Below are 23442 nucleotides of genomic sequence, written 5' to 3'. Positions count from 1 at the left end.
TTGGAAAGACCATACCGTGCAATATCAAAGAGCCCTCACTGCTGCTCGATCAGCCTACGTTTCCAACCTGATTGAGGAGAATAAAAATAATTCAACATTTATTTTTTATGCTGTCAAAAAGCAGCACTCCCCAAGTGAGGGTGAAAAAATAAATGAACTTCTTCGACAAAAAGATAATGATCATTGGAAAGCAAATGACGGTCTCCTCTTGAATCTGCGTATTTTCCCAAAACTCAGTTTTCCTGAGTCTGCACAGAACTGCCAAGATCTAGGGTCAATGGAGACACTAGTGTTTGTTTATCCTGTATCTCTCGACACATTCACGAAAATGGTCATCATGGCCTCTAAACTTTCCACCTGCCTACTGGACCCTATTCCAACTAAACCACTAAAAGAGCTACTTCCTGTGTTTGGCCCTCTTATGTTGAACATAATAAACGGCTCCCTATCCTCTGGATGTGTTCCAAACTCACTAAAAGTGGCGGTAATAAAGCCTCTCCTGAAAAAGCCAAACCTTGACCCGGAAAATGTAAAAAAAACTATTGGCCTATATCGAATATCTAATTCCTCTCAATAAATGTTTTTAAAATCTTGTGAAGGTGGTACCTTTTAATGATGTCAGCCCAAGGTTCTGCATCTGTTCTAGTGCTCCTAGACCTTAGTACCGCTTTTTACACCATCGATCACTATATTCTTTTGGAGAAATTGGAAACCCTATTGGTGTACGCAGACAGGTTCTTGCCTGGTTTAGATCTTATCTGTCAGAAAGATATCAGTTTGTCTATCGAGCACTACATTCTTTTGGAGAGATTGGAAACCCTAATTGGTCTACACAGAAAAGTTCTTGCCTGGTTTCAGTCTTCCCTGTGGCTCAGTTGGTAGAGCATGGTGTTTGCAACGACAGCATGGTGTGTGCAACGCCAGGGTTGTGGGTTTGATTCCCACGGTGGGCCAGTACAAATATATATATATATTTATGAAATGTATGCATTCAAGTTGCTCTGGATAAGAGTGTCTGCTAAATGACTAAAATGTAAATGGTTTGATCTTATCTGTCGGAAAGATATCAGTTTTTCTCTATGGATGGTTTTTGCTCTGACAAATTAATGGTAAGTTTCGGTGTTCCTCAAAGTTCCGTTTTAGGACCACTAAATGTTCCTAAAATATGCATGTGTGCATGTGTGTGTTTTGTGTGTGTGAGCGTGAGTATGTAGTATGTGTGTGTGTGTGTGTGTGTGTGTGTGTGTGTGTTTGTGTGTGTGTGTGTGTGTTTGTGTGTGTGTTTGTGTGTTGGAGTGTCGGTGTGTTGGAGTGTCGGTGTAGTATGTGTGAGTGTGTGGGTAGAGTACATTGAGTGTGCATAGAACCTGAGCAAGAATGTCAGTGCAAAAACAAGGGGGGCAATGTAAATACTCCGGATAGCCATTTGATTAACTGTTCAGCAGTTATATCTTGGGGGTAGAAGCTGTTCAGGAGCCTATACTAAGCGGTGATGCAGCCAGTCAAGATATTCTCAATGGTACAGCTGTAGAACTATTTTCCAAATCTTTTCAGCCTCCTGAGAGGGAAGAGGAGTTGTCGTGCCCTCTTCACGACTGTGTTGGTGTGTTTGGACCACGATGTGTGATGTGTGGACACCGAGGCACTTGAATCGCTCGACCCGCTCTACCACAGCCCCGCCGATGTGAATAGAGGCGTGCTCAACCCTCCATTTCCTGTAGTCCATGCTCAGCTCCTTTGTCTTGCTGACGTTGAGGGAGAGGTTGTTGTCCTGGCACCACACTGCCAGGTCTCTGACCTCCTCCCTGTAGGCTGTCTCATCATCGTCAGTGATCAGGTCTACCACGGTCCCTCCTGTCATCGGCTAACTTAATGATGGTGTTTAAGTCGTACGTGGCCACGCAGTCATGGGTGAACAGGGAGTACAGGAGGAGACTAAGCAGGCACCCCTGTGTTGAGGTTCAGCATGGCGGATGTGTTGTCAGAAAGTCCAGGGTCCAGTTGCAGAGGGAGTTGTTTAATCCCAGGGTCCTTATCTTAGTGATGAGCTTGGAGTGCACTATGGTGTTGAACACTGAGCTGTAGTCAATGAACAGCATTCTCACGTAGGTGTTCCTTTTGTCCAGGTTGGAAAGAGCAGTGTAGAGTGCAATAGAGATTGCTTTAACTGTGGATCTGTGACATACAGGTATGAATTTGGAATCATTCCTTTATCAATTATTTTATTTGCGAGAAAGGCCTGTCATTATTTAAATAAAACAAGAAGCCGAACTTTTAAGTACATAAAGACTGTTTAAAATGAAAATGTCCTTGGCTGAATTGGCCAGCGTAAATGCAAGACAATGGGCACAGCATCAGTGGTGTGGCAACTGTACAATAGCGCTTAGCAGCTACAGTAATGATATATTTGACAGTAAAATATATTATAGGAAATATATCAGTCAATGTATGTTGGTACTGTAATCTGATATTTCCTGCATCAACCTTAGTGCCTCATACCAAATATAGCACTATTTATTCTCTGGTGTAGAGGGTGAATAAGCCTTGACCACAATATTCAGGTGGTTGAGTCGCGCCATCACCTTGGCACCAAGTCTTTTGGTCTGAGACTTCAGAAACATCTCCAGCTGCTGCTCTCTTGATTCCCTGTAGAAGTTATGAGTAAAAGTTATACACACATTAGTAATCATACCTATTGTTCTTGGTTTTGAAATCTTCCATTACATAAAAAAGAGATATGTCTTAGATAAGAAAAATAAAGAATCATAAAGTGTGTGTGTGTGTGTGTGTGTGTGTGTGTGTGTGTGTGTGTGTGTGTGTGTGTGTGATAGTCGTCGATGCTAACACCAGATGCTGAGTGGGAGGGAAAGGAACAGTGTTGTGTTCACCTGGAGGTGTTTGCTGTACTGACAGGCATCATCTGGGGAGTTTTACAGGGACACAGGGAACTAGTGGAGGAGAAGCAAAATGAGCTGTTGTCTCCACTTTTATCTAATCTTTATCTAACGTCCTCTTTTACAATCCCAACCTGGCCACAAGGGGGCAGTAGTACAGCAACATCATTAGCATTCTGTGTAGCTTGACTAATTGTGCATCATGCTGATGTAACGTCATTATTTTAGCCAAATTAGAAGAGATCATTTGATTACAATATGATTTTGACAAATCCAATTATAAACAATTAGCATGCCACACCATCAATAGAAGTACAGAGATAATGACAAACCAAACATGAAGGAATAAACAGAAAATGGAGTGCGTGACACAAATGCTAATTCAAGTCATTGATTGATGACAATTGGCAAGGACTGAAGGGAAGACACACTGATTGAGTTGTAGGCTAAATTAAATGCCAGTATTCCTCATAGGGATTAGAGGTTAATTTAGTGGAAACAGAAATGCATGATGCTTCCTAGTCCTGCAGTGTGTGTGTGTGTGTGTGTGTGTGTGTGTGTGTGTGTGTGTGTGTGTGTGTGTGTGTGTGTGTGTGTGTGTGTGGCGAACAGTATACCTGCTGTCATCTTTAGAGCTGTCGTCTTTCAGCTGTCTGGTAGTGGAAGGTACATTCTCTGGCAGGGGAAACTCGGCTCGGATCATCTCAGGCGTGAGAGATACTCCTGTACTTTCAGACCTGGTAAAACACATCAGTCACACGAACCTCTGAAACGGATTCCTGTTACTTTCAGTCCGTCTGTCTGTCAGCGTGTGTTAGTGCTTACCGTCCATCCAGTAGCTCCTCTGTCATATCTTCTGGAAGGCCATTCAGAGCTGTGGGCGCCATGGTGGGCAGAATGTTACTGTTGAAGGGGTCAGACCTGGTGGAACACACGGTCAGGTGATAGAGACTCGGAGGTCATTAAAGGCCCGGATTCATTGACTGACTCAATGACTCAACTGTATTTATAAAAGGTAACACAATTTCAGCCCATGTTGTACAGCTGAGTATAAACATACAGGCTAACATTCTGTTGATATTTGCATTATCTTCACGTCAGATGACTAGGCAGCCCTATGGTTTGTTGTAGAGGCCGACCTTAACTGATAGGCAACATTTCACTTGGACTTGTTTGGACACTACTTCAACAAAGCAGAGGATAGAGCGCTGGCTCTTAGTAACCCTGGTGTTGGAATGGATTCCAGAAAGGAGTCTGCACCATGGCCATAGATCTTAGACAAGGGAACAGAGCGCCGGTCCCCCCTCACCCTGTAAATATTAAGTAAATCACTGTGTTTCCATTCATAAGTCTGTCTGTGAGACTTGCACTGGTCTGGGCCTGTAGCTAACGTGCTACAGCTTAGCCTTAGCCATTCAAATGATCTGGAGGCTGAGAAGAAGCAAGCAAGAACATCCTTGGAAGAAGTGGACACGCACAAACACACTGAGCCAGCTGGAGGAAGTTTGTGGGTGGCCTATAACCTACAGTGTACTTCCTAAGGAGCAAAAGGGTTTTCCACGTTCGTCAAGTCAAAATGCTCTGAGGAAGGGTAGGAGGTTTTTTAAGTGAAACTTACTGGTTGCGTGCGGTGCCTTCATTGAAGCTCTATGCAATCAATGGAAAATCTGCATATAATAGCAAAACAATCCTAACTATCTCCCGCAGGAGCCTGCTGAGGAGAGAACGGCTCATTATAATGGCTGGAATGGAGCAAATGGAATGGCATCAAATGCCTGGACACCACGTGTTTGATGTATTTGATCCCATTCCACTCATTCTATTCCTGTAATTCCCACGAGCCTGTCCTCCCCAATTAAGGTGTCACCAACCTCCTGTGCTATCTACCTACCCATAGCATCCCAGTACCATGAAACCTCGGCTGTGAGCTGGTCAAACAAGATGATCAAACAAGATAAGCTCATTAATAAAAAAGTGTTCAGTTGTGTGTGAAAAACAACAGTCCATATGTTGCACTGTTATCTCAAGAACACATAGGATAGATGAGTTAGTACATCATGTACTGTTAAGACACTGTCACTTTAGCGGTCGCTTTATGCAGCTGTATGTGTGGTGTGAGCCCTGTAAAGCTGTGCTACTGGATCCTTACATGCGCGGGGCCCACCTACTGGTGAGTGTGGGACTGTTGGACAGAGAGGCCAGGGCAGCCGCTGGGAACTTCTAGCAGGTCATCACGCCTCGGATCACATCCTGCAATTTGATCAGAATAAAGAATTGTGTAATGGTTGTAAAAACGGCTTTGGCTTTAGTCTCAATTACCACAAATGTCCACATTGTGTGAGAAATCAAGGTATTCTATTATTTTTTAATTATATTGAAATTATATATAAATGCAATGCTAGTACACAAAAATGTAAGCGTTTTTGCTTAATAACTCCTCTTGATATGAAAGAGACTTACTGTTCGGTCTACAAATGTCTTCTGAGTGCTGGGGGTGTGCATTCCGAACACAGAGGGCTTTGGGATGGTGTACCGAGGCAGTGGACACAGGTGGAACTCCAGGTCACACTCTAGGTACAGGGGGTCCGCTTTGAAGGCATGGAGACCGGGGGGCTGGGTTCTACAGAGCAGAACAAAGTCCAACATGGAACATGAACAGTATAAATTATCAATGCAAAATGATTCACAATTATAGATAATCGCAGGCCCAGTGAAGGATTCCACTATTGAGAAGAGGAACAGCTGTTGTGGGAATCATCAGGACAGAGATTCTAACAAAACATTTCCAACACTATGCATGATAGCAAGACCAATCATTATGACTACATCTATTGTATACAGCCTTATAATGGACAACCAGGAGATATTTACTAGAGATATGACATAGACGTGGTCCATACTGTAGATATGCATGATGAACACATTTATTTATACAGCAGTGGAGGCTGGTGGGAGGAGCTATAGGAGGACGGGGTTGTTGTAATGGCTGGAATGAAATAGAATAATTGGAATGGAGTCAAACGTGGTTTCCATATGTTTGATGTGTTTCATACCGTTCCATTTATTCAATTCCAGCCATTACAATTAGCCCGTCCTCCTATAGCGCCTCCCACCAGCCTCCACTGATATACTGTAAATAAATAAATACATGTGTTCTATCATATTCTGTGATATTGCCTTACAAAGATTCTGAAGGGGTGTGCGTAGGGAGGCTTCAGCAGGGCGGTGGGGGCCGTGAAGCTCAGACTGGGACACTCGTCCTCCTGCTCCACATCCTCCTCGCCTTCTGGCTCGGCCACTGCACACCCCGAGGGAGAACGGATCACCCTGGGCGACAGTTCATCCTGAAAGACAGGGACACAACCACGTAAGCAACCAGTGCATTAGGAAACCAAACGAAAGACTGAAACAGGAGAGACGACCTGAACTTGTTCAATACCAAACACACATTTTTGTTTTCCGTTACAAAATGTTTTCCTACAGTGTTCCGTAATGAATATGACCCAGCAGAGAAAAAAATAAAATAAAGATTTATCAGTCTTGTATAACTGCCATGCTGGCAAGAGTAGAGATACACTATAAAAATCATATCAATGAGATCTATTAGAAACTCAAGTTCTGCAATTGCAAAAATCCTACTTGACGTTGTGCTAAAGTAAGATCAGATCTGACAGTTGTAGGATGTTTCTGTAATAAGTCATGTTGTGGTAAAGAGTTTGCTATGGAGAGCTGCCTGCAACTGAGTAAGTGTTTGTATGATGGGAGCTAAGTGGGGACCATGAGCTCTGGAGAAGGGTGATTAATGGTTGTCTTGTCACGGTCTTGTCAACCATGGGAAACTATAGGAACATTTTTAAAAGTAATGGTTTGATTACATAAACAATGAGGTTATTGCTGCATCAGTTTGAGCAAATACACACACGCTATTGGATGTCAGAGGAGCAGAGCAGATCCTAGTCTCTGACTGTGACCCCATTAAGTAATCAATCAAACCATTCAGAGTTCTCAGGGTTATTGCTGTTCTATTACATTGTTTATGTTATATCACTTGTACATCATCTCATAAAAGGCTTCAAAGATTGACTTTGATTTATTTGCTTTTGTATAAATGGATCTGTGTATTACACACCAGCTACGTGAACGTCCCACAGTGTTGGTGGTGAGTCTCTTGGCTCACCTGTGCCCCAGTGCATAGAGTCCCGGGCTGGGTTGGGGGAATGTAGCTAACTGCAGCCTCAAAGGCCGAAACAAGCTGGTACCCCATTAACTTGTAATGCTGGGGAACCTTGAAAAACAACACATGTAATGGGACAGAAGTGAGCATGTTACTGTACAATTTATAAGCAAAATCCCTGTCATCATCAGCAGTGACTGAAAGGCAAAAATAGCTAGTTGTTAGTGCTACAATGTACAAGCAACATCAACGATTCTTTATTCAGGCAAAGACCTCTCATAAAACGTACCTTCAGATTGAAGAATGGAGTGTGTCGTTTGACCAGGGCCTCAATAGGCCTAACAGGGACGGCACCCAATGCATTGGGAGCCTGGGCATACAGTACAAGTCCAACACTACGTTATGGTCATTTTCACTAAATCATTACAATGAATACAAGCTACTGGGCAAATTAAATCAGTGTTCCTTCTTTGCAAGTTATCCATGCAAGAACAAGATGGCTTTTTATCAAAGTGCACTGCACTTACCAGTTCATCAGACTGGTTAGGAAGAGAGAAGATAGGGAATGTGAAAGGAATCACGTTGTCTGGTGAGATCTTCGCTGGATGAAAAGTCTCCTCCTCAACTGAAACAGAAGAATGCATGCATCTTGCTTGCTTCCAACATCAAAATGACTTGGGGGTCAAATAACTTTAAGATAAAAAAATATATATTTTGGCACAACAAAAGTGTGTGCTGCATCGTTCAGGTATGTATTTTGATCATATGCCTGTGTCAAATAGAGAACACGTTTGCCCTGTGGGGTCTCAACAGTGCAATACCTCTTACTCCTGTGGACAGGCGCTTCAAGCTCTGAGTCAGCTGCCTCAACGAGACCAGTCTGTTGTTCACACGACATTGAATCACCACCTGAAACACATGGTGCACTCACTTAGAAGTCGTGTTGCTTTCGAAAGGTTATGCATGTTTATAAGTATAACCCTCTTCGTGCTGTATGACATCTGTTACGGTACATCTGTCTTGCTCAAATAGAGAATGATATAAATACAAAACCCCAAAATATTTTCAAGTATGAATTGGGAGAAATATGATATTAAAGAGAACCAGGACTTGGACATTGTCAGCTTTCCAACTGCCTATGAGGTATTGTATAACATACTGGTTTTACAGTTTGGCATTTGATTGAATGTAGGCTACATCATTAAATATAGCTGACCTTAGGAATTCCCCTCCCAGACATACTACAGGGACTACTACACCATCTTATGACATGGCTTAAGATCGTTATCATAGAGAGTATACACACCGTCTCACAGGGTTTTGGCTTGTGGTTTGTGAGTGAAACCATTGTGTTGAGTGGGCTGGGATGAGGCACTTGATGCCTTTAGGGCCTAATCTAAGGCCAATGGAGTGAAAGAGAGAGAGGGCTAAGTACTGTACCTTGCGGGCTGCCTGCTGGAAGAGCCTCAGAGCTCTTTGCCTGATCTCCAGATGACTGCTGGAGTACATGCGAAAGGAAGGCGTGCCCACCGGTGCCTGGAAGATACAAACAGAACAGACGCTTTGATTGTGAAAAAGAAAATGGATGAAAGCAGCTCTCATACTCGGGGGGGGGGGGAGCAATATGCATTCCATTTGATGCCAGTTTAGAGGCAAACAGGTCCATTTTGACTTCGACATGCTTACCTGTCCTGTGTTATGCAGGACCCGTCTGGTAGAGAGCTTAGGTTGGCCTGTAGCAAAGTCCCTCTCCTTCCTCACCTCTCCTTTTCTAACCTGGAATTAAGACGGGCATTTGTCATGTTCAGAATACGAGCAAGTGTGACTAACAGGGATCACGTGAGAATGCATTAGCCCACTAAGCCAAATCCTAGGCATTTGCTAGAGGAGCCATTGCAACTCTTCAAGTGTCAGGTAAGGTTACTGATCATCACACTAGCATGGTCACTAAACTACCTGTGTTACACAAACGTATGAAACACAGATGAGGACAAGGCATAGGGAAGAGGTGTAAAGGCTGTTTTGGTTCCTGGCCTGAGCTCCAGATTCCAGAGAAGACATATGAAAGGAGTTTATCTAATCACCAAGTGGAGTGATTGGCCTCTCTAAAAACAATGGTGGCCTGTAAAGAACAGAGTAAATACAGCCAATAAACAGAGAGAGGGGAGAGGAAGTGCTGTTAAGTGTCCTGGGAGAGATCTGTCATCTGTTCCCCTTTAGAAGAAACAGCAATAGCAGTAGCTCTTCCTGACATTACAGCGTCATGTTGTATATCTAATTTAAAGTCACTACGGTTGGCTTTATACATATACTGGCCGTTCTCAATAAAACTCAAATACAGTTGCACAGCCTGACTTCAAACCAAATCAAATCAAATTGTATTTGTCACATGGACCGAATACAACAGTGAAATGCTTACTTACAAGCCCTTAACCAGCAATGCAGTTCTAAGAAAAATAACTTAATACACTACATATACAGAAGTATGTGGACACCCCTTCAAATTAGCGGATTTGTCTATTTCAGCCCCACCCGTTGCTGACAGTTGTACAAAATTGAGCACACAGACATGCAATCTCCATAGACAAACATTGGCAGTAGAATGGCCTTCCTGAAGACCTCAGTGACTTTCAACGTGCCACCATCATAGGAGGCCACCTTTCCAACAAGTCAGTTCGTCAAATTTCTGCCCTGCTAGAGCTTCCCCGGTCAAACTGTAAATTCTGTTTTTGTGAAGTGTAAACGTCAAGGAGCCACAACGGCTCAGCCATGAAGTGGTAGGCCAGACAGAACGGGATCGCCGGGTGCTGAAGCGCGTAGCGTGGTAAACACTCACTACCGAGTTCCAAACTGCCTCTGGAAGCAAAGTCATCACAATAACTGTTCTTTGGGAGCTTCATGAAATGGGTTTCCATGGCCGAGCAGCCGCATGCAAGCCTAAGATTGCAATGCCAAGCGTTGGCTGGAGTGGTGTAAAGCCCACCACAAATGGACTCTGGAGCAGTGGAAACACATTCTCTGGAGTGATGAATCACACTTAAGCAGATGTTTATTTTAATTTTTTTTACCATGACAGCCTAGGAACAGTGGGTTAACTGCCTTGTACAGGGACAGAACGACAGAGTTTTACCTTGTCAGCTCAGGGACCCGATCTTGCAACTTTTTGGTTACTAGTCCAACACTCTAACCACTAGGCCACCTGCCACCCCCAGTTAAGAGTGATTCTGGGTTTGACGGACTAATCTGGGTTTGGCAGATGCCAAGTTTGGTGGAGGAGGAATAATGGTCTGGGGCTGTTTTTCATGGTTTGGGCTAGGCCCCTTAGTTCCAGTGAAGGGAAATGTTAATGCTACAGCATACAATGACATTCTAGATGATTCTGTGCTTCCAACTTTGTGGCAACAGTTTGGGGAAGGCCCTTTCCTGATTCAACATGACAATGCCCCCGCACACAAAGCGAGGTCCATACAGAAATGGTTTGTCGAGATCGGTGTGGAAGAACTTGACTGGTCTGCACAGAGCCCTGACCTCAACCCCATCCAACACCTTTGACTTGAATTGGAATGCCGACTGCAAGCCAGGCCTAATCGCAGCAATATTCCAACATCTAGTGGAACGCCTTCCAAAAAGAGTGGAGACTGTTATAGCAGCAAAGGGGGGACCAACTCCACATTAATGCCATGATTTTGGAATAAGAAGTTCGACGGGCAGGTGTCCACATACTTTTGGTCATGTTGTGTATATAAATCATAGTTACAATACGGTATGCAAACCGGAGAAAAACTGGTTGCCCAGATTGCTGCACAAGTGATGAGAAAACAAAGCCAGAGCAGAGGAAAACATGAAAAATGCTGGATATACAACATACAGCAACAGTGTTTTATGACTTTTATGACTATCATGAATAATTACAAATCTTACCATATATTCATAATCTGCAAAATCTCTCTCCTCCAAAACCTGTATTTTGGTCTGTGTCGAGACAGAGTCCTTCCCAAAGTGAACTTGCTTTTATCAAAAGAAATCCTTCAACGTTTATCTACAGTACAGTTTGAGTGACCTATGACATTTGGTACATAACCATAGATATGGTCATCTACAGTGCCTTGGGAAAGTATTCAGACCCCTTTACTTTTTCCACATTGTTACGTTACAGACTTATTCTAAAATGTAATTTTCCTCATCAATCTACACACCATACCCCATAATGACAAAGCAAAAACAGGTAATTAGAAATGTTTGCAAATTAACTTTAAAAAAATGTATAAATGAAATACCTTATTCAGGCACTTTGCTATGAGACTCGAAATTGATCTCAGGTGCATCCTGTTTCCATTGATCATCCTTGAGATGTTTCTACAACTTGATTGGAGTCCACCTGTGGTCAATTCAATTAATTGGACATGATTTGGAAAGGCACACACCTGTCTATATAAGGTCCCACAGTTGACAGCGCATGTCGGAGCAAAAACCAAGCCATGAGGTCGAAGGAATTGTCCGTAAAGCTCCGAGACATGATCGTTGCGAGCCACAGATCTGGGGAAGAGTACCACAAAATGTCTGCACCATTGAAGGTCCCCAAGAACACAGTTGCCTCCATCATTCTTAAATGGAAGAAGTTTGGAACCACCAAGACTCTTTCTAGAGCTGGCCGCCAGGCAAAACTGAAAAATCGTTGAAGAGGGGCATTGGTCAAGGAGGTGATTGAGGGAATGGAGCAAAGTACAGAGAGACCCTTGATGAAAACCTCAGACATTGGCGAAGGTTCACCTTCCAAGAGGACAATGACCCTAAGCACACAGCCAAGAAAACGCAGGAGTGGCTTCGGGACAAGTCTCTGAATGTCGTTGAGTGGACCAGCCAGAGCCCGGACTTGAACCCGATTGACCATCTCTGGAGAGACCTGAAAATAGCTGTGCAGCAATGCTCCCCATCCAACCTGACAGAGCTTGAGAGGATCGGCAGAGAAGAATGGGACAAACTCCCCAAATACAGGTGTGCCAAGCTTCTAGCGTCATACCCAAGAAAAATCAAGGCTGTAATTGCTGCCAAAGATGCTTCAACAAAGTACTGAGTAAAGGGTCTGAATACTTATGTAAATGTGATGTGTTTTTTTTTTATAGAATTGCAAAAAAATCTCAACCTGTTTTTGCTTTGTCATTATGGGGTATTGTGTGTAGATTGAAGAAAAAAAACAATTAACACATTTTAGAATAAGGCTGTAATGTAACAAAATGTGGAAAAAGTCAAGGGGTCTGAATACCTTCCGAATGCACTGTTTATGATTATTAATGTGAGTAAATTATGGTTCCTCACCATCTGAGATGATTGGCTCCCTCCTCCTGGATGTCCTGTCAAACCCTGGTCTCAAAGAATGCCTCCTTCATCTGTCTTGTCTGGAGGCCCAGCTGAGGTTGGGCCATCATGACTGAATTGTAAAAAAGAATGTTTTAAATAAAAAAAAAAAAAAAAAAAAAAATATATATATATATATATATATATATATATATATATATATATATATATATATATATATATATATATATATATATACATCCACAGTTGAAGTTTACATACACCTTAGCCAAATACATTTAAACACATTTTTTCACAATTCCTGACATTTAATCCAAGTAAAAATGCCCTGTCTTAGGTCAGTTAGGATCACCACTTTATTTTAAGAATGTGAAATGTCGGAATAATAGTAGAGAATGATTTATTTAAGCTTTTATTTATTTCATCACATTTCCAGTGGGTCAGAAGTTTACATACACTCAATTAGTATTTGGTAGCATTGCCTTTAAATTGTTTAACTTGGGTCAAACGTTTCGGGTAGCCTTTCACAAGCTTCCCACAATAAGTTGGGTGAATTTTGGCCCATTCCTCCTGACAGAGCTGGTGTAACTGAGTCAGGTTTGTAGGCCTCCTTGCTCGCACACACTTTATCAGTTCTGCCCACAAATTCTATAGGATTGAGGTCAGGGATTTGTGATGGCCACTCCAATACCTTGACTTTGCTGCCATTTTGCCACAACTTTGGAAGTATGCTTGGGGTCATTGTCCATTTGGAAGACCCATTTGCGACCAAGCTTTAACTTCCTGACTGATGTCTTGAGATGTTGCTTCAATATATCCACCTAATTTTCCTCCCTCATGATGCCATCTATTTTGTGAAGTGCACCAGTCCCTCCTGCAGCAAAGCACCCTCACAACATGATGCTGCCACCCCCGTGCTTCACGGTTGGGATGGTGTTCTTCGGCTTGCAAGCATCCCCCATTTTCCTCCAAACATAACGATGGTCATTATGACCAAACAGTTCTATTTTTGTTTCATCAGACCAGAGGACATTTCTCCAAAACGTACAATCTTTGTCCTCATGTTGTTACGGTTGTCTGAAGAATGGGACCAAGGCGCAGCGTGTGTATCGATCCACATTTTTATTAGAACTGTGAAACTATGCAAGACATACAAAACAACAAACCGTGACGAAGAGGTGCAACATACACTTACTCAAAATAATCTCCCACAAACCCAGGTGGGAAAAACAACCACTTAAATATGATCCCCAATTAGAGACAACGATGACTCTAATTGGAGATCATCCCAAAAAAACAACATAGAAATACAACAACTAGACAAAACCCCCAACATAGAAAAAAGAAACTAGAACCAACATAGACATAAATAAACTAGACAAAACCCTCTGTCACGCCCTGACCTACTCAACCATAGAAAAATAAAAGCTTTCTATGGTCAGGACGTGACAAATGTGCAGTTGCAAACCATAGTCAGTTTTTTTATGGCGGATTTGGAGTAGTGGCTTTTTCCTTGCTGAGCGGCCTTTCAGGTTATGTCGATATAGGACTCGTTTTACTGTGGATATAGATACTTTTGTACCTGTTTCCTCCAGCATCTCCACAAGGTCCTTTGCTGTTGTTCTGGGATTGATTTGCACTTTTCGGATCAAAGTACAGCGAGGGAAAAAAGTATTTGATCCCTTGCTGATTTTGTACGTTTGCCTACTGACAAAGAAAAGATAAGTCTATAATTTTAAACGTAGGTTTATTTGAACAGTGAGAGACAGAATAACAACAAAAAAATCCAGAAAAACGCATGTCAAAAATGTTATAAATTGATTTGCATTTTAATGAGGGAAATAAGTATTTGACCCCCTCTCAATCAGAAAGATTTCTGGCTCCCAGGTGTCTTTTATACAGGTAACGAGCTGAGATTAGGAGCACACTCTTAAAGGGAGTGCTCATAATCTCAGTTTGTTACCTGTATAAAAGACACCTGTCCACAGAAGCAATCAATCAATCAGATTCCAAACTCTCCACCATGGCCAAGACCAAAGAGCTCTCCAAGGATGTCAGGGACAAGATTGTAGACCTACACAAGGCTGGAATGGGCTACAAGACCATCGCCAAGCAGCTTGGTGAGAAGGTGACAACAGTTGGTGCGATTATTCGCAAATGGAAGAAACACAAAAGAACTGTCAATCTCCCTCGGCCTGGGGCTCCATGCAAGATCTCACCTCGTGGAGTTGCAATGATCATGAGAACGGTGAGGAATCAGCCCAGAACTACACGGGAGGATCTTGTCAATGATCTCAAGGCAGCTGGGACCATAGTCACCAAGAAAAGAATTGGTAACACACTTGGAGCTCTTTGGCATCAACTCAACTTGCCGTGTTTGGAGGAGGAGGAATGCTGCCTATGACCCCAAGAACACCATCCCCACCGTCAAACACGGAGGTGGAAACATTATGCTTTGGGGGGGGTTTCTGCGAAGGGGTCAGGACAACTTCACCGCATCAAAGGGACGATGGACGGGGCCATGTACCGTCAAATCTTGGGTGAGAGCCTCCTTCCCTCAGCCAGGGCATTGAAAATGGGTCGTGGATGGGTATTCCAGCATGACAATGACCCAAAACACACGGCCAAGTCAACAAAGGAGTGGCTCAAGAAGAAGCACATTAAGGTCCTGGAGTGGCCTAGCCAGTCTCCAGACCTTAATCCCATAGAAAATCTGTGGAGGGAGCTGAAGGTTCGAGTTGCCAAACGTCAGCCTCAAAACCTTAATGACTTGGAGATCTGCAAGGAGGAGTGGGACAACATCCCTCTTGAGATGTGTGCAAACCTGGTGGCCAACTACAAGAAACGTCTGACCTCTGTGATTGCCAACAAGGGTTTTGCCACCAAGTACTAAGTCATGTTTTGCAGAGGGGTCAAATACTTATTTCCCTCATTAAAATGCAAATTAATTTATAACATTTTTGAAATGCGTTTTTCTGGATTTTTTTGTTGTTATTCTGTCTCTCACTGTTCAAATAATCCTATCATTAAAAATATAGACTGATAATTTCTTTGTCAGTGGGCAAACGTACAAAATCAGCAGGGGATCAAATACTTTTTTCCCTCACTGTACAGTCATCTCTAGGAGACATAACACGTCTCCTTCCTGAGCGGTATGACGCCTGCGTGGTCCCGTGGTGTTTATACTTGCGTACAATTGTTTGTACAGATGAACGTGGTACCTTCAGGCGTTTGGAAATTGCTCCCAAGGATGGACCAGACTTCTGGAGGTCTACAATTTTTTTCTGAGGTCTTTGGCTGATTTCTTTTGATTTTCCCATGATGTCAAGCAAAGAGGCACTGAGTTTGAAGGTAGGCCTTGAAATACATCCACAGGTACACCTCCAATTGACTCAAATTATGTCAATTAGCCTATCAGAAGCTTCTAAAGCAATGACATCATTTTCTGAAATGTTCCAAGCTGTTTAAAGGCACAGTCAGCTTAGTGTATGTAAACTTCTGAGCCACTGGAATTGTGATACAGTGAATTATAAGTGAAATAATCTGTCTGCAAACAATTGTTGGAAAAATGACTTGTGTCATGCACAAAGTAAATGTCCTAACCGACTTGCCAAAACTATAGTTTGTTAACAAGAAATGTGTGGAGTGGTTGAAAAACGAGTTTTAATGACTCCAACCTAAGTGTATGTAAACTTCCGACTTCAACTGTATATCTGTAACTTAGTAACAGCAAATACAGTCTGCAGCAGACCCAAATGGCAATGAATTAAGCATTCCAGACTTTGAATCATCTGAGTTAGCTTTCAGTCATACTAGCAAACAAGTCATCCGACAAACCCGGTTTCTCCCCTCTTTACATTAAGTGAATAGTGAATGACACTCCTTCATCTCTTAGAGAAAATCTAATGTATGTTGATTACTGGTGTGAAAGTTGATTACGGGTGTAAAACTTGTCCAGCTACCTTCCCTCAGGTCTTTAGAGCTCAGTTTATCAGTCTGTTGTATCAGTATCTTGACCACTCCAGCTGGGGCGGACACATCAACTGCTGTCTTCAGGCTCAGCTTCACATCACTCTCTCTTCTCTCCCTTACAGTCTATTGAAATCAAACAATACCAATCACACACCAGATATGTTCATATTCATATGATAACCTCATTATCTACATCATAGTATAGTCTGCTAAATTAACTTGAGTGAGTCGCTCGAAAGCCCCGTAGCTAACATTGTCCTTTATTTCTAGTATGACTCTTATCTCTGTGCAGCTGGGTTTTCAGGATAAATAAGGTGTGATGTCAGCTAGAAGGCTTTCTGGAAACGCACCCGAAGGTACAGCAGGAGATTAATGGTTGCAGTACCTTTGACTTTTCAGGTGTCCGCATTGACCTCTGCTTGGTTTTGGTCAGAGGCTGTATCAAGGAGACAGGTGGAGGCCCTCGACTGTCAACAAACAAAACTTATTTTGCATGTCCCATGTCTTTCTCCTGTTGACTGGGTCAGAAACAACACCAATAAATGTATGTAGCACATTTCCTGCAGTCAAATGACCAAATTACCCTCTAGTGGCCTCATCTGTGGAATGTTACTCATATTTTCTTTTGTAATTTCATAATTAATAAACTTTTTTTTTTTAAATGCTGAAAATCCGATGTTTCTATGTCAAACGGTTTTGTGATATTTCAGTAATATTGGCACGCAAACTGAAAATGTAATACATTTTAACGCTATATCTGACATGGTACAGGTGTCTTCTTTTTTTAAGCCCATAACCATGTGTGTGAGGTGTAAACTTTTGTTTCACAGTAGATTTGTTTAAGACTACCAAGAAACACTCTGTGTGACCCTGATTTAGCCCACTGCAGTGAAATGTCAATAATAGTTTGTTTCCATCACTCTAGGCCTACGGCACAAACCTAATGCTAATGGAGTAAAAGAGAGAGCGCTAAGTACTGTATCTTGGGGACTGCCTGCTGGAAGACTTCCAGAGCTCAACATAGCTATAGTTGACTAATAACTTACCAGGCTTTATCTGCCATTAATAACTTAATTGTGTACTTAGCTAATAATTTGACTTTGATACTGTCATTGGGGCTGTTGGCATTGTAAGAGTAGATATATCCTATCAATATTTGCTGAACAAAATAAGCAATAATCTCCCCATGGTTTCAGTGTAGATGAAGGGGAGGAGACAGGTTAAAGAAGGATTTTGAAGCCTTGAGACAATTTAGACATGAATTGTATGTGTGCCATTGTAATGGGTGCGTGCTGGTGGCAGGGAAGTCAGGCGCAGGAGAGTGAACTTGGTATAAAAGGACCAACTTCGGCGGAAGTCGTGACAGCCATTCGGAGGATGAACGGGCAGGACAAAAGATGTAAGCGCCTTTGTATGGTAGTAGGTGCCAGGCGCACGGGTTTGATGGTGTCAAGAAATACAATGTTACTGGATTTTTCAAGCTCAACAGTTTCCCGTGTGTATCAAGAATAGTCCACCACCCAAAGGACATCCAGCCAACTTCAAATCAAATCAAATTGGCACAACGGTGGGAAGAATTGAACTCAACGTGGGCCAGCATCCCTGTGGAACGCTTTTGACACCTTGTAGTCATGTCTCGATGAATTGAGCCTGTTCTGAGGGCAAAAGAGGGTGCAACTCAATCCGCCAATTCTTCATTTAACTCATTCATATCTTATCTTCATATTTTTTATTGCGGGTCCAGGGAGAAGTAAACATGGGAATATTTGATCTGAAGCACACACATTGAATGGATTGGATACCGATGCATTTTGATATAACTGCAGTTCCCTTGCTTGATAAATCATTAACTTCTCTTAGTCATAACACAGGGGAGTAAAACTCGTCCACTGTCAGTGATGGAGTACACCCATTTTCTCATGGGAACTGAATCAAAAATGATATTTTATATACAGACTAGGAACAAGAATAACCTGTTTATCATTATAAGTGACTGTGCGTGGTTTTGAGTCTGTAGCTCAGGACTAAACAAAGAAGTTAGCCATGAACAGAAATCAATGAAACAAAAGGATATCATCATAACTAGAATCGTGCAGAAGAACCATATATGTGCATTTTCAAGAAATGTAGATAAACATGATACATCATTATAATTTTTTGGGGGGGGAGGAAATTATTAAAGTATCTATCAACCGTAAAATTCCTAATGTGTTATATACACACTTAGAAACAGAGAAACATTTGATTATATGAAAATGGAACAGTATGCACTTGTATGGTTCTTCGCTGCAAGAGTTCATTTTTTATCTCTCTAAATGTTTGTACAATTTCTATTTTCAAAGTTTGCAGACAGAAAGTTTCAATACGGTACATGTGCTGCACTTGGTCTCTCTCACAATAGCACTCGCTCTATGAAATGTGCGTAAGCATTGTTTACACAAGGATATTGTAACCACTTAACAATCACATATTTTCCAGTCTTATCAGTAAAGAAATATATTTGGCTCAGTGCATCAATTGACGGAACTCACAATGACACAAAATAACAAGCAATAACGTGACACAAACCAAGAAAACAGGAACATTGCTGACCATATATCAAATATGTATAAAATTTTAACTATGACCTGGTAAAAATTGCATAATTCAATATAGTATTTGATGAATTAACTTTTAACATTTCAAAATGGTTCTGGGATACCTGAGTGCCAGGTGGGGCGAGGAGGACCCGCTGAGGGTGCAGACGTAGGGTTTGGAGTTGAACTGGGAGATGACCACCTGTAGAGTGACCTGGGACGTGTCATACTGGAACGGCCTGAACGTGACGGTCACCTACACCTTCCCATTTGCTGGAATCACTCCTAGAATCAAACACAAACAAAGGATTATACCGGTCTTGACGAACTCAGAATTTTGACCTATAATGCATTTTTGAAAGGAAAACAATACGTAGGCCTACCTAAACTCAACACTTCGAACCCCTAAAACAACGGAAAACATAGAGATAGTCTTTCACATCTCTCTACCCAGTCTGAGTACTAGGCTATTTGCGTAACCCCGGAAATCCAGCATCACTCATTGTCTGGAAAGCATCACCATCAATGCCAGAGACAAAACAGCACAGTTCCCCCTGTGCTAGATGCACTGAGTCCCTGACTGCTTTATGTCAATGTGGCTGTTGCAGACCATGAGAATCTTTCCACAGTAATTCAGACAGAAGACATGATGGTGGTGTTGAGGAATCACAGGTCGGGGCTAGGTAATGAGCGAATAATATTACGTGAGTTCATAAGAGGTCAGTCTGGGTGTCAGCAAAAAATTTAAAAAAACTATTATGTGGTTCAAAGTTTAAACTAATCACCTCAAGGAACTAACACAAAAACATAGCCGGAACCTTATTGTGAACCAGAAATGATCCTACCGTCAAATACTTAAAAATAAATTGATACACATCTGGTAATGAGACACGTGGGCTAAATACATTAATCACAGAATATATACCAACTGTAGATAGAATAATACAGGTGTTATCCTCACTGTCTGTCTGGCTGAGCTGTTAAGATGTTGTTGCTATCTTGTTCTGTCATCAGGACTCTAACATAATGGTGTTATTACCACTTTATTCAGTGGCCTAATGTAAAGTGCTACCAAGTCTGTTGATTGGAGTTACCTGACAGGGGCTGGACAGAGAAGGCCTTGTGTGGCTGGATGATGTACACCTGGAACTCAAAGTCAATGGCACAGCTGCAGCTCAGAGGGATCACATGGCTGACACTGGAAGGTCAAAGACGAGTCAAAGGTCAAAGATAACAAGCATAGATATCGCACAGCCCCAGAGAGAAAGGGCAACAGCCTACATGTTCATTGAGACCTACAATGTAAAGCTAAATCAAATTCAGTCAGCCACTCAGTTCAAAAGACAATCATTTTCATCAAGAGACAAAAATACCCTCCGAAAAAAACATGGAAAGTGGATTGCGTCACAATCTGTAAAATGTAAACAATTATTATATCTCTAGGGCTCTACAAATGTTTATATTCTGATATTTGTAAAGTATTCTCTTTCCAAGCGTATTGTTTTAACTGATGATTGTTGAATATGCAAGACAAATACTACTGACCCTAGCATATACCCCAGCATAAGGCTTAGAGAACTAGGATTAGCTATCTACCTGTGCAAATGGACTCTAATATATTGACTTCTCACGGCATCATTAGTGTCAACAGAGATTATTAAAAACAAACGTTTATGATCCGTTACATGACCATAATAACACACTGAGTTTATTCCACAAACAAGCCTTTGTTGCCACTCATCATGTTTATCTGGCAGGCTAATTCAGAAACTGGTGCACTTAGCAAACACTTAGCAGACTAGGCTGTAGCTGTTGCCTATCCCTTACGGGAAAAACACATGAATTTCACATGTGAACACATGTGAAGTGTTCCAAAAACACATGTTTCCATGTGATCTTATGTGAAGTTAATGTGATAAAATGTGACAATTTAAAGCAACATGTGAGAACATGAAACTACACATGTGGAAACGTGATCATATGTGAAGTGTTCTAAAAACACATGATTTCACAAATGTGTTTTTTTCTGTAAGGGATATGAGTGGCCATGCAACTCATGTACAATCCTCTTGTAAAGTTTCATTGATGGGTTTAAAGACTATTCAAAAGGCAAAGATGCACAGAGAGACACAAATGTCCACTTCACCTCACCTTTTGGCCCAGTGGGACAGATGGTATGGTGATGTGTGTTGGGATGTGCAATTCATCGGTGATGAGGTAGGCATGGACTGGAACCTGTAAATTCTCTTCCCCCTGGAGAGAGATTGAGAGAGAATAACAACGCTCCCTGATGCAGATTTCCTGGAGTTCTAAGCAGGACGAAACCTTCTAGCAGTACACTGGTCAGTACACTTACCTTGCAGCAACTATGGAGAGAAACGTTGACAACAAACAACATGTGATGTATAAACACAGCAAATCCCTATTTTGATTGACAGTTGAATAGATTAGAAGTAGAAGTTGAAAATATCACTGTCAGGCATGACACCAAGCGAACTTGATTAGAAACTAACATAGCACTGGATTCCAACCTTGCAATGAACCCGAATACAGTCGTAGAAGTAGCGCCATTCGTCAGGACAGAAGTGTACTTTCACTGTGTAGGACAGCCCGGGGACGAGACGATGCTGCACAGAAAATCAAAATGGAGGAATTAAGCATCAACGCTAACACTCATACAAATCAAAGATTATAGACGGAATGCATAACATGACATCAAATAGTAATAAACAAATACCTTTTTTAAATATTTTGTTTTGAAAAGCTTTGTTTGGGTGTGGATAATGTGAATGTTGATCACTTCAGATGATATGTTGATAAGCTTCCGAGGAAGATTAAAACAAAGATGAATTAGATGATGCCTTGTATAAGAATGTACTGGTAGATGAAGTGCATATAACTGCACAATTTTATCTAAAGTCAGCGCTTTGTCTTTTGTTCAAATGGAACAGTCAACACACTGCTGAAGCTCATTGCTTCACTCACCAAGCTCCTCTGATAATCCTTCCCCAGTTTAAACCCACTGAAGTGAAGTGCTGAGGGTTCTGCTTGGATTGCACTGTTGCTCTTGAATTTGGTATACGTTTCGGGAAGGTATAAGTATAATATAAATGAGATATATGCATTCACCGTCTGCTTAGTCCCATGTGGCTCAATTGGTAGAGCATGGCGCTTGCAATGCCAGGGTTGTGGGTTTGATTCCCACGGGGGACCAGTACAAAAAAAGTTTGAAAATGTATGCACTCACTACTGTAAGTCGCTCTGGATAAGAACATCTGCTAAATGACTAAAATGGAAATATAAGAAACCAAAATGCCTGTGGAGCCACACACTGTATAATGTAGGCTACGGTAACTCAGATAGCATCATGAGCATGCTAGCCTAAGCACTCTGCTACAATAAACATATTCTTCTTGACTGAATATAGCCTGTTAAATATATGACTGAGGTGTATCAAATTGTTCAAGTGTAAGGGTCCTACGGTTCTCTAGTAGGTGATGAGGGACATTAGAGGGACTTCTTTTTCTGTCCTCCACCAGTTGGCACAGGGATAGAGGGGTCTTCTTCCTTTGACTGTCTGTGAATGTCTCTGATTCAGTGTGCCACTTCCATCACTTCTCCATTAAAAACAGGGCTGAAAGAAGATAGCAAACAATATCACAAATTATATCACATCAGATATGTAAATGCTTGCATTTCAAAGATGCAATGTTGTCCATATGGTAATGAGAAGAACCAAATGACACAAAGCTAGCAAGCCAACTTTGTGCATGTGCAGCTACAGTGGTTGACACTGGAAAGTAAGCAAACTAGCTAGGGACGGGTTAGCAAGAGAGAGTGGAAGCTGGCACAACAGAGAGGAGCAGCTAGCCAAGAGGAACAGCTCGCTACTATAGATTGTTATCAAACTACATGACAACCGTGCGACTTTCTGGATATATTAGTCTGTAAACTGATTTTTTTTTAGGTTCGATTTGGTAGCTCATAAACAACACACTTTTTTATTCGTTGCATGATGTCGGTGCTTTTCAGGGTTGAAAACGGCACGTACCTGTTGTTTCACCGACAGAACATCCACCAAACACTCTCGTCGCCATAGTAATGCTTCGGTGGGACGTGGTTAGTACTAGCAAAGAGTTTCTAAGCCCAGAGGCGCAACATCGCCAGACTTCTGGGAATGCTTGCAAAATAGACCCAGCATACAAAACCGGGTTTGGGGGTTTGAGAAGTGAATGAGAAAAGCAAAAAAATATTCTTTAGTCGTTAATTTATCTAAAGGCACAACCTAGATTCGAGCCAATGTATTAAGCAGTTGAACATGGTATTACTACAACCTCGTGAAAGTGAAAACAACGTTATATCGAAGGAGTGCTTTTGATATGACGGCATGCACATGCGCAGTACAGCGTGAGACGACCGTTAAACCCGATTACGTATTTCTGCGCATGAGTTTAGCGAGCCAACATCACCATGACTTCGCCTACAAGCGTTTTCGGGGATTTCTATTGGA

The 23442-nt window shown here is 41.9% G+C and overlaps 1 protein-coding gene across 2 annotated transcripts; it reads right to left on the bottom strand.

Moving 5' to 3' along the window:
• Positions 1-2180: 2180 nt before the first annotated feature.
• Positions 2181-23370, bottom strand: LOC106574426 (cilia- and flagella-associated protein 221-like). Of its 2 annotated transcripts, XM_082962860.1 has the most exons (22): positions 22984-23370; positions 22414-22566; positions 21464-21559; positions 21084-21185; positions 20027-20130; positions 19058-19217; positions 16742-16874; positions 16347-16479; positions 12385-12496; positions 8755-8844; positions 8509-8604; positions 7890-7977; positions 7596-7693; positions 7358-7438; positions 7072-7179; positions 6077-6238; positions 5355-5514; positions 5044-5144; positions 3720-3815; positions 3512-3631; positions 2889-2948; positions 2181-2646 (listed from the first exon to the last, which is right to left on the bottom strand). In XM_082962860.1, exons 9-17 carry the CDS (start codon positions 12385-12387, stop codon positions 5458-5460), a joined length of 783 nt encoding a protein of 260 aa, XP_082818986.1. In that variant the 5' UTR covers positions 12388-12496; positions 16347-16479; positions 16742-16874; positions 19058-19217; positions 20027-20130; positions 21084-21185; positions 21464-21559; positions 22414-22566; positions 22984-23370; the 3' UTR covers positions 2181-2646; positions 2889-2948; positions 3512-3631; positions 3720-3815; positions 5044-5144; positions 5355-5457. The 2 variants fall into 2 exon arrangements, with proteins under 2 accessions (XP_082818986.1, XP_045553596.1); XM_045697640.2 differs by lacking the exons at positions 21464-21559; positions 22414-22566; positions 22984-23370 and having other exon boundaries at positions 21084-21453.
• Positions 23371-23442: the final 72 nt, after the last annotated feature.

Source organism: Salmo salar, chromosome 16, assembly GCF_965601325.2.
Source record: "Salmo salar chromosome 16, fSalSal1, whole genome shotgun sequence".
Classification (NCBI taxonomy): Eukaryota; Metazoa; Chordata; class Actinopteri; order Salmoniformes; family Salmonidae; genus Salmo; species Salmo salar.
This window is presented reverse-complemented; position numbering and strand designations above follow the sequence as displayed.

Coding starts and splice junctions, on each gene's coding strand:
- LOC106574426 (XM_082962860.1), bottom strand. Junction 7,978..8,508: donor TCCAGCAGGCAGCCCGCAAG/GTACAGTACTTA, acceptor CATGTGTTTCAG/GTGGTGATTCAATGTCGTGT. Junction 6,239..7,071: donor CTCTATGCACTGGGGCACAG/GTGAGCCAAGAG, acceptor CCTGTCTTTCAG/GATGAACTGTCGCCCAGGGT.